The sequence below is a fragment of the Cyrtonyx montezumae genome, unplaced genomic scaffold (assembly GCF_038088225.1).
Source record: "Cyrtonyx montezumae isolate F1298 unplaced genomic scaffold, pur_monq_1.0 scaffold_3, whole genome shotgun sequence".
Classification (NCBI taxonomy): domain Eukaryota; kingdom Metazoa; phylum Chordata; class Aves; order Galliformes; family Odontophoridae; genus Cyrtonyx; species Cyrtonyx montezumae.
Genome location: NW_027072034.1, coordinates 153,375,786 through 153,387,969, shown reverse-complemented (window position 1 = coordinate 153,387,969; position 12,184 = coordinate 153,375,786). Strand labels below are relative to the sequence as shown.

At 37.4% G+C, this 12,184-nt stretch overlaps 1 protein-coding gene across 2 annotated transcripts in view; it reads left to right on the top strand.

The window, feature by feature from the left end:
• SEMA3D (semaphorin 3D) overlaps positions 1 to 12,184 on the top strand; it is a 141,108-nt gene that overhangs the window by 35,944 nt on the left and 92,980 nt on the right. For both annotated transcript variants that reach the window (XM_065743710.1, XM_065743711.1), the window contains exon 2: positions 9,662 to 9,849. In XM_065743710.1, the coding sequence (XP_065599782.1) occupies positions 9,735 to 9,849 (115 nt within the window). In that variant the 5' untranslated portion in view covers positions 9,662 to 9,734. The remainder of the gene's footprint in view (positions 1 to 9,661; positions 9,850 to 12,184) is intronic.

Below are 12,184 nucleotides of genomic sequence, written 5' to 3'. Positions count from 1 at the left end.
CAAGTTTCAAATGCATGTGGGGATTGAGAGCCCATAACTTCTCAGGGCTTTCTGTTCCAGTGTTTCAATCCTCACAGAGAATGAAACCTCAGAATTCTCTTAGGTTGAGTCTGCCTTTCCATCTTAGAGGAAAAGTGTCAGAGGGAAAAAGGAGATTAGCGGCAGTGTTTTACACTCTATCTATTTTCGTATTAATATTTTGGTTTTGACACCTCCCCTGTAAACAATCTACAAAAAAAGTTTACTTTCTAAAAAGCATTACTGTTCTTCAGTTAAGCATTGATTAATCTATGCTGTGTCCTCACTTCGTCCTCACGAGACAAAGGAAAGTTACTGTGGTTTAAAACCAAAGTGGAAATAGTTCTGTGTTGAATGGAGGTGGTGATGCCTGAATTCTTGTTTTCTTTCTTTGTATGGCTGCTTCAGATTCCAAGAACTGTTGTGCTAGAACACTTCACAAAGCAGCTTAAAAATAGACCATTAAAACAACTCTCTTGAACAAAGTATAAATTGATTTCTGCTGCAATATAAGTAGAAAGATCTCTGAGAGTCTTGTAGCAGTGTGTTCTAATCCTCAAAATTGGTCAGGTTGATTAGCAGTGAATGTAGGGTTGTTAAAGCTTTGATAATAATGTTAGAGCACACACTGGGTGTGTCTTCACCCTTACCCAGCCCTGTGAAATTCTTGTTTGCGAAAAATAAAAGTGTGATTGCTTGTCATTTTCTGCAGTTTGCACAAGGGCTTAAATTAAGAATGAAACACTGGTAGTGGTATGAGAGGCACTGATCTTGCCACAGGAATCACAGCCAGCAATCTGTAGTCCCTGGTAAGAAGGGTGGCTGGGTGACTAAGGCACTGCCTGCTGGCCAAGGGGATGTGGTACTAGTCCTAACTGCTGGTGTGACCTTCTGCAGGTGATGTCATCTCCTATGGTACCATTACAGAAAAATCAATTACCTCATAAAGATGAGGACAGAGGAGAGGCAGTAGAGACTTTAAAGCTTTGAACCACTTTGGTGCTGTGGTGATATGTACTCAGGGGAGACACATCAAGAGGGGTAGGTTAACATTAACTTAGGACACAATTAAATGTGTAATCTTGCAAATGGGATGTGTTATAGTGGCTCCAGTGCCTCTCTGTCACATAATCTCCAAATGTAAATGAAGTAAAACCTTTTTTTAAAAAAAATGCAAGAAAGCAAATACATTCAGACTCCCAACTTAATAACTAGGTTTATGTGCCAACAGAGACCACTGCACAGCCATGTACACGTTCAGCTTGAATATTGTTTTACACATTGGCTGCACAAAGTGTTGATACAAAATTAGTTGGACAAGCAGCATAAAAAAGATTCCTCCAAAAGAGTTCAAGTGTATGATCATGAATTATTAAATCAAGATCTGTTGGAAATGTAAATTAAAATCCTTCCGGCATGTCTCTCTCCGTACTGCAGTTTATATATAAAAGCCCAGCAAACTATGCTGTACAAAGTTCACTGACAGTGCATCAAGTAATGAGGCCATACATTGATGAAAGGAATTGCATGAAAATATGCAGTTGGAAAACATATTTGATCAAAGGCCAGCTGTCACATGAAATGCACTTTTTTTTTTACCATGAATAAACTGTAATAACCTGAATTATTTTCAAAACTACCAGATTAGACAGATGACAATGAACTAATACTAGCAGCTAATGTAGCACCCTATCAGAATTAATACAGTAAAACCAATTCTGAAAATGGATAATTGTATTAAAGCAAACACAGTCACCTATTTTTAATATTTCTAACACTTCAGTTTTCTCTAAGACTCCTATAGGCTGCTTTTAGATACAGCTGTGATGCCTGTGACTGCCTACAAATGTTTAAGCAAAATTCCAACAATAATTGGCAGTAAATTTTTGCTTACATCAGATAAATCTAGCTACAATTTTAGCACAGTATTTCCTGTGACATAAAATAAACATTATAAATATATTTTTAATGTGTTTTTTTTTAATTACTTCAAACTTTTTTGTTTGTGTTTAGTAGGGTCTGTTGGGTTGTGATTGCATGAATCTGCTAAGTGTCTGCAGGCAGGACAAGTAACATACTGCTGTACAATATGCAACTAATGGAGCCATATAAAATCTGGAGCTGTTTTAGATCTGAAGTGCTTGAATCAACGACAGAAAGCCTTACATACACATTATAGGTGTTCCCATGTAGACAGCTCACGGACTGTACATTTCCAGAGTATGGACTGTTTGCTGCTGTTATGACACCTAGAATTGAGTCTGAATTTGTTTCATAACAAGTTTCACTAGTGTGCTATGTTATCTTCCTGTCAATCTGGACTTTTTGCAAGCAGACAAAATATATGGTAGGGCAAGTTCCCATGCAAGTAAATAACCTAAAAAATAACCCATTGCCCCTAATTACTGATGACTCCCAGAGTACTAGCAAGCCCAGACCTCCAGTAACTAAACTGTCACTGCTGGAAGACTCATGCTCCACCTCTGCAGACATTGGCAGGTCTCCTATGAAAGAAGGAACACAGACAGCTTTTCCATAGGAAAACACTCCAAGAAGGATTTCTGGAGGTAAAAAGGAGACTGGAATCCTTCCTTTGAGTTGGCTATTGTAGATGTATGTTTCTTCCAGCAAAATAATGGTAGTTGCAGGTCAGTGGTTTAGCTGGCTTGACATTGTTGCCTGGGGTTAATTCAGGTTTTCTCAGTACAAATGCAATCTGTTAGTGTTTAAATGTTCAGGCAGGTCTCCCTGAAATGAGTGTTGCTTTTCTCTGATGGGCATCATGACACTTTTCTGGCTTTTCAGTATTTTCTCTATAACAGGCCAAGGCTGTTCCACACGCAAAGCTTTCTGTGTGCCCACTCTCCCTGTCTACTTCATTCAGAGCCAAGCAACCCCAAGTGCTGTAGGTGGTGACAGACGTTTTAGAGGAAAATTCTCTGGGCTTCTTCAAAAAGCTACAAATGTCACAGTACTTGGCAGGATGTGGCTTCCATCTACTCTACCTTCTTGTTAAATGTCTTAAGGAATTTTCGTCGTACTGCCTTTTCCTTTTCTTGGATACCCAAATTACACAACACTTCACAAAACTGCTTTTCACAGTGTGAGAGGTTTTTTTGGTCTGCTGGGGAAGAATGCTGCACTAAAAATAATGTAACGCTGAGGTTTGGTGATGGGTTCCTTTTGATTCTTACGTGTGTTGCTAAATCATGCTGTACACTGCTTTCTTCTTTGGCTTGTGTTTTTGTTTTTCTTTTTTTAATGATGATATGTGTAGGGTGTTCTCTCGATGTTCCAAATAAAGAGCCCATAGGAAGCTACTATTATAGATGTCATACTTGAAGTCACAGATCTTTCCACAAAAAAAAAAATATAAAAAAAAAAGAAAGAAAAAAAGAAGAAAAAAAGAAAAAGGAAAAAAAAAAAGAAACGCATCTGACATGTAAAGGCATCTACCATTACAGTGAAAACCATGTATAAAGGCGTGACTTGCACAGCCTTCTAGATACTTTGTTCTAATCTGCCTATCTCCTCACTGTAATATTGCAGTATTATCAGATGAGAAGTTGCTTTCCATCCTAATCCCTTTACTAGATGACAGAGTGTAAAATAATAGATCTGATTTTTGATCTTTTTTTTATTGTTTTTTTTTATTTTTTGAAGGAGACTCAATATACAAAGAGTTAGGGCTAGAGAGTAGCATTTGTTTTATTGTCAATTCATTACTTGTCCAGAAGACACAGTGCCTGAGATAATACTTAGCAGAATCACTGTTTTAAGTGATATATGTCAATGTGCATCACTATCTATCAGTCTCATTCTGAAAGGACTACTATGTCTATGTGAAGTCTTTGGGTGTAATCCTGACCCCACTGACACTGACCTGAAAAATATTCCAATATTTTCTGAGGATAAAGTGCTCATTTCCTATACATATAATTTTAAGTGCCCTATGGTAAAGTTCAGGGTCAGATGAACCCTTCGTTGCAGAGTGACACAAAACACTCTATTAAGGTTACTCATTCTTAGCAGTTTTTATCTCCTGGCAGTCTACACGCCTTTTGTCAATTCTTCCATCAGCAGACTAGCTTCTCTGAGCTCTGTATTCAGAAAAATGAAGAAAATCATAAAAAAAAAAGTAAAATAAATGCCTTCAATCTTTGTCACTTTTTTAGTCTTTTTTTTTTTCTTTAACAAATTAAAAATTTAACATAACCTTCAGACCTATTGGAAAAATATGTGTATTTTTTGAGCAGTCAAAATAGTTCTTTTTTTGCTGCCTCTTCATTCCTTCACTTGCATTCTCCTTGTTTCTCAGTTCTTTAATGTTATTTAGCATTACTTGGCTCTTGTTGTGTGGGAATGAGAGCAGTGATTTTTCTTGTTTTCTGAATTACTGGTGTTGAATGGATAGGGTATAAATCCTGTGGGGAACCTAGTAAAGATAAAGCCTGTGAAGCTTTGTAAAACTCATTCTAATCTGGATTGTACTGTTAGACTAGATTATTTTATAGGACTTTTCCAACCTTAACCATTATATTATTCTGTGATCATTACTGTACACTGGGTACATTACAATATTAACTTCTACTTTATGACAAAACCTTATCTAAACCAGATATACTAAAAACCATGATTTAAAAAAAAAATGTCACCCACTGAAGTCTTTTTTTTTCTGTGTGGTACAACTGGCTTTATATTCAGGAATTGCTGCTATTTTTGGGAAGTGCTGTGATGTCGATCTGTTATTTGTAGAAAGTATTTTTTTTAATCCTGGAAGAGAACATTCACTGCACTATAAGCAGCACAAAAGCTACTTAATAAATGAAAGAATAGTGATGAATAATGCTGTTTACCAGTTCTTGGATGGAGTTAGCTTTAAGCTGAGTTTTTACAATGAAGAAAAAAATCTTCTGCCAAATAATACATCAACAGACAGTCTATCTAAAGGGTACAAGAGCATAGCTACATTGTGTTCTGGATCAATGTCATCTTTGTTATTTAAAAAGCAAGTTAAGGATTTTAAGTTAGTCTGGAGATGTACTTTTAGTCCCTTTATTTTGTGAATTATTAATCCAACTCATGTATGTTTGTAGTTTTCCGTCTTACTAACACAGAATGCTCAATATCCAGCCCATAATCATAGTATAGTATATACTAAAGAAATGCCTCTTAATTTTTTTCCATGGAAACTACAATAGATACAAAGAGCACAATAACACTGTTTGACAGTACGTTTTCAGCTACAAAATACTATTTTTCAACACAGTTGCCACAGTTAGCTAAGCATTTTTGCCAGCTATGAACAATAGTCTTCCTGTTGCACCTATAAAAATCAGCACCAGCAGAGGTGACCTACTCTTGCTGTTGCTGCTGCTGAAAAGCACCACTCACTGCCTCTCTGTGTTCACATCTGCTGTTTGGTTTCCATAAACATTTAGCGAGTGGTGATAAATGTCAGTAGGTGCAATTTTTTTCTCATGGAGCAATTCAGTGGCACACCTTTGCTTCATACACATTTTCACATTGAATGCTGCATTTTGTCAGACATCCTCTCTGCTGCCATCTGTCACACAGCAACAAAACGTAACACAGTATTGTTGGGAACATTCAAGCTCTACTACCATACTACCAACATCCACTTCTGACACCATGGATCAGCGTAATAAAATAAGAGGCATTTCTTTTGGAGTACCTGTCAAAGGTTTACCAGGCTTAGTACTTTACAGATTGAAATTAAATCACCTTGGTGACTTAATCAGCCTCATTTTAAATCCATAGTGATTATCAGATGTATTTTCAATTCTATTCTTGTTTTCTGTTTGTTTTTATTTGTTTGTTTGTTTTGTTTTGTAATAAGCAAAATGGGCCAACTCAAAGATTGGTCTAAATTTTCAGTGGTTATTTGCAATTTTTAACATTGCTCTTAGATTCAGCATACAATTTGATTAGTTGTATTTGCTGCAAGCTGTTTTCATCGTTCTCTTCAGTGGAGTACAAAATGCCAAATTTAAAGTGCCCATGGAAAGCTAGCACTAGAAACAGGTTTTAAATAATCCTCCTGTCCAGGAGAGGTTTTTTTTACAGAATTCAACTGAGTTACAGAAACTTCTGTTAAAAAAGGGTGTGTATTTAAGGACAGGTCACAATACTTTCAGTTCTGGACTTCACGATGCCATGGGAGGTCAAATATTTCCCCAGTATTTATGAATGCAAGATTTTGCATTCAGATAGGTTTAGCTGAACAAATGAAAAAAAAGAAAACAAAAAAAAAACCCAAACCTCCCATGAATACAGAGCTTCCTACTGGTTGTGTATTTGAGAAGTCTGAAGAGCTCTGTTTATTGTAACAAAGGGCCTGGAATAAATTATGTTTAGTAAATTGGCTCCAGGTTTTCCTCTTTCAGACAGTAGCTTCACAGCAATCTGTTTTATAGGCTCCACTAAATCTGACCAATTGCAAGGAGGTGACACTTCATTTCAGGGACGTGACATCACATGTGCCAGTTACGTCCAGCTGCCTCTCTCTGGCAAAGATGGCAGGACACCAGCAGATCCACATTTTTGGCAGTTTTCACCCATGCTTGATGTGACTTAATGGGTTCCACGGGGAGGTCCAGGCAGGATGGAGCCTGGCCCTTGGCCCTCTTCAACCGGGCACCTCCCTGCTCTGCATGGGGCAAATAATAGCTGCTTTCTTCTGGTGGAAATACCCCAGTCCCACAAGATGTGTACATAGCTTCCTTCCTTAGCTGGTCTTGCAGGTGATAATTAACACAGTGAAGAAATTTCCTAGCTGAAGCCAAGGTGGGAAAGCAGCTTTGGCTTCAGACTTTCTCTCTGAGTTCATTTTCCTTATTTATTTTGGGTCTGATCATTTTGAGGAAGTTTTGCAGCATGTTGGTGCTTAGCAGAAATATTGAACTAAAGGAAACAATTTTTCGTCCTCTGAGAGAACTCTTACTTTCTGAGCAGAGGAGAAAAATGAAGGTAGATTAGCTTTTAGTTTTGCATTTTATTTCTGTTCACGGGCCTGATTATTTTGGAGCAGCGTGACATCTTTTGAGCTCAAGGCACTGATTGACATTACATATGTTACACAGAGGAAGGGTACTTCCTGAAGATTAGTGGCCAGTTAGATGTTCTGAAGTTCATTAACCTGAGCTAGTCATTAGACTGTTGGAAGGATTCTGTGTGGAAGCTGGAATTGTATTAGAAGATCATCATAAACTAAAAATATATGTGACAATCTGGCTGGATTGCAGTGAGTTTAAGAGAAGATGGCTGGCTCAGGCTCACAAAGCAGCTGCCTTCAGTGTAAACTAAACGCCATGTGTCAGGAATTAAAGCAAATGTTTCTTCACGGATACTGTTCAACTAAAAAGGAATTAAAAAAAAAAAAAGATTTCCATTAGCAGAACACTGCATGAGAAAGTGAATTTCCTTACAACCAAAAGCCAAATGCAATGCTGATCTTCAGTCTCCAATTAAACAAGGTGGTGTGTTTGGTCAACTACTTTCCTACCAATGGCAGTTTTTTTATCCTTATTCCTCATTGTACTTTACGTTGAGAAAATGAGCCCCAAATTCTCTGGTGTGTTTCCTGTTGGCTGAGACCCAGACCCCCAAGCCACATCTCAGCATGCTTGCAGTGAGACTGACTCCCTGTTAATCACTTAGTTTTGAAGTATGGTTTGACTCTGTCATCCCATAGAAGATGAATAGGACTGGTGTATCTTGTCTTTATACAACCCTTTCCCTTCCTCTTCTCCTTCTTTTCCCCCTTTCCCCCCTTTTCGCCATATGACCCTGCAAAAGGTACCAGCACGGAAAAATGAGGACTATCATCTCTCACGATCCTATAGTCTAGTAAAAAGAATAGAAAGATGAAACAGAGACATTTCAAATTGGTTTTGTTTTCTTTTCATGTCATCTCATGAATACGTGATGGCACTTAGCCAAAAGTGTTGCATTCAGACACAGAATGTAAGTGCCGAGGAAGGGATTGAGAAGAAAGAGGCTTTAATGTTCTGCGTAGGAAGGACGCTTCAGGCGTTTTTCAACTCTGTTCCCCTCTCTCTTTCCCCATTACACCCTTCCTGTACACTCCCTTGTCCTTTAGCATTGGCAGAAGTGCTGAAAGCTCAGAAAGCCCCAGCTCCATCTTTGAGAGGTTTCCCTTGGCAGAGAGAACTAAAGGAGTCCTCTTTCTAGTCCCTTCGTGCAGGAAAGGAGGTACTACCTGCCTCATAAGGTATTTAATTGATTCTGGATGCCTCTACAGCACACAGAGGGGTTCTGCAGTCCTGCAGGTATATGAAGTGGAAGACATGGGGTGGCTTGGGCGACTGAGCTGTGCTGGGTCCCTCTTGGGCTCACAAAAAGTCTTTCCCCTGATGCCTGTGCCAAAAGGCTTTGGTACCTTTCAGAATGTAATTCTGACAACAACTCATGAGCCATTAATCTTAGTACTAGGCATGATATTTCCTTATACTTCGATTTACAGCATCACTCAGACACTGACACGTGTCATTTCGCTGGATGTCTTTCCCTGACTTCTGGTATTGTGCACTTGCAAGAGGAATCTGCTCTCAACAAATATTTTCATATTCTGGCCTCTGTGATTTAATAATCATCTACTTCTGCCTTGAGAAATCAAGATGTCATTTCAAGTAATTCCCTAGGAAAAAAAGGGATTTATTGGGCAAAAGGAATCCCCCACAATCAGGTACCAAACATGACTCCAGGGGATATGTTGCTGCTTTCTGTGCAGCTACTGATGTGGCTGTGTGACCTGTAGGAAGTAGGTTTGATACAAATTCATGATTGCAATCTTGTCTAGGGAAAATAAGGACAGTGATAATTGCTGTCTTTTGTAAAACACTTTAAGATTTATGGAATATGAATGACTATTACTAAGTGAAAAGTGTTGCAAAGCTGGCTTAGTTGCACACTGTATTAACATAGTCCCCTATCAGCCTATTGACCTCAGCATGAACTACTCATTAAAGTTTGCAGGACATTTTGTGGTTGATTTTAGGCAGTTATTTCACTGAAAATATACTGAAAAGCACATTTAGGTCCATCATCTGTGTCACCTTTTTTCTCTATTAAAACTAAACACCACTGCTTGCTCTGTCCAATTTTAGTAGATAATTTATGAAAGCTAATGATGGGTATGTCCTCACTGTTAACTCAGTTTGTTCTCTTTTGGTATCTGCTATACAACAGCTTATTCTAGCCATAGGATAAACATACAGTAGTTGTTATGCTGAGATAAAGAATGAGCTATAAAACAGCAAGATATCCAATAGAGGTGTATAAACTAACAAGATGCATGATCATATTTGAATGGCAAATATACTTTTCATTGATACTGAATTAATTTCATTTTTGCATAGACTGTAGTTTTGTTAGACATTGTTATTTGAAAATCTTACATATTTTCCCAACCTTTAAGAAAGTGTGGTATTAAAGAAACAGATTTTGATTTATACTAGAGAAAATGAAAACAAAAAACTTCTGTAGCATATGTGTTAAATGAGCTACTTAAGCCTGTTAGGTCTGGCTGGTTTTCAGAAATATTATTTATATGATAATGAAAAAGATCTACAGATGTTTTTTTTTTTTTTTTTGCTTCCAGATTAAACTTGGATTGTTTGAAGAGTGGTGAGACATTTCACCATAGTGCAAAAAGTGCATAAGAGGAGAGCAGAATGAGAGCTTCCCAAGTACCAAATGCCTGCAGCCTGTTATCTTTAGCAATGCTGTTCCTTCCCATCACTGGAACGTCAAAACAAAACATCCCAAGACTCAAGCTTTCCTATAAAGGTAAACTTTTCAGCACTTTTTTTCTGATTCTGCCACTTTTGTTTTTATGTGACTTTGCCAGCAGTTCATTACTGTTACTAACTGGGCAAATGAAACACATTTGTCACAGTTTCCAGGAATACATAGCAAAAGCCTTGAAGATGGATGAACTCTACTCCTTTCAGTTTGCTCCTAAAGGATATTCATATACTGGGAGAGTCACTGTCTAAGCATAGACTTCTAGTGCTACTTGAAACACATTGAGAACCCATTGGTATCCCATGTGAAGATGAGATGGGACTTGGGAAACATCAGCACTTTTCAGAGCATCTGGGAAAGTACCTCAAGTGTTCCAAGTGACACCTAACTTGTAATCATTTTTTCTGTTCTTCAATTGGTATGTGAAACTTATTAATGTCTTCTGTCTTTTAACCTCTTTGGATCACAAATGCTTTTTTTTCTGAGGAATTTCTTAATCTTATCTATGTTGCTCGTTGAGAATGTTGAGAAGACTGAGGGGTTTAAACACATATTAAAAGAAAAGTCCTTAACAGTCATATTCTTAAAGAAAGGAGATTTTATATTCTTTGATTCTATAGTACATTTCCACAGCTTTCAAAAGACATGAAGATTAATAACTTTTATATTGATATTCTTTAGCTAATGCAAATGCTCTCCAGATAGCCATTTTTTAGCTTTGTCAGCACCCTGACTTTATGGAGCTCATTCTGTTCTCAGTTTTTCAAACATAGGCCTTTGTATGCACTGTGGTATCACATTTGGGATGATCTGACCATACAGAAGGCTGTAAAGCCTTCATCAAGTGGTTATGATATGCTTATCATGAACTCTAACACTCTCAAGAATTTATTGAGTCAGCTTAAAGAAATACTATTTATTTACAAGCTTCTCTTTTGTTACATGTGTATACCACTACGTATAGAGTTACACTGTGCATAACTGTGTTTGAACATGTTTGTAAGAGAGACAGAGGAAGAGAGATCAAGAGATCTTGTCAACATTTTTATAAATTCAGGAAACAGTCACACTCACTTAAGCCAATGAATACAGAAACTGAAATACCTGACATGAGTTATGCTCATTAGCAGTAAAAAAAACCCTAAGATAGAGCCAGACTTTGCACAGCTAGACCTTTTGAGATAATTCCCAATAGCAGCATATACTACATTTACTGTGAGTTTGACAATCATGATTAGTGAATTCCTCTTGACTTCAAAAGCCGATGGCCTTTGGCTATATCCTGATGGATGCATTTGGCAAGTAAGGAGAGAAGGAGAGAAAAATTATGGAGTTCAACACAGGGAAAAATAAAAAACAACAACAATAACAAAAAAAACCCCACAACCTGAAATCTTAGTTTAAAATAGTGGCAGAAACCTGCTGGGAGTGGTTGTGAAAATGTCTGAGCTCGTTCAAAAAGACAATGAATGGATGATTGATATTTAGGCCTTGACCCAAACTTTTATTAGCAACTTTATAAAACTTTCAGTTTGGCTTGAGGGTTACAGTTTCCTATCCAAACTTATCCACCTATATCCCTGTAGGGGGAAAGAAACCAACAGATACAAACCCGCACATAAATCTTAATTTGGAAAGCTTCAGTGTAACTGAAAAGTCAAAGGAGAGAGAATTACCAGATTTTATCGTTGCTTTTTTTAGGAGGGAGGGTGTATTTTTCTTTTTCCACAACGAACAAGAAAAAAAAGTACTGTTTTTTTCACACTTGGAAGTGTTAAATTAAGAATGAGAGGAAGAGTCTTAAAAGATTTGTTTTATTCACTGATATTATACCTCTGGATAATGTATGGATTGAAGAGAGAGAGAAGAAGTAAAAGAAAACTCAGAGTTGCTGCTTATTCTAAAGGAAAATGCTACTCGACCCAGGAGAGTCAAATGCATTTTTGTGATTTTTTTATAACATACTAAGCTGTGTTTCGAGAAACACTGCATGTCTTCCTAAGTCATGGCATGAAGATTCAATACTGTGGCCACCCACTTCACTAGAAACATATTCAATCTGCAGATAGGTTGCTTATAAGTTTGCTCAGGTAAACATTCTGCAGCCAGGTGTCTCAGATTTAAAGAACAATTCTGAAGTTCTTTGTTCTTGCTCAGTGGATGATGGATTTGCATTCTAAGTAGTGTGGGTTTATATCATAACTGAATTAAGGTTTTGTTGATGACAGCTGTGTGTCGGATGTTCTGTCTATTTAATATAGTTGTCAGAACTAAGCTCACTATTTTATTTTATTTTTTCCCTAAGCATTCCCACCAAAATAACTCCAAGTTTTCTGAGAATGAGATATAGGAGAAATTAACTGTCTTGCCAATTCTC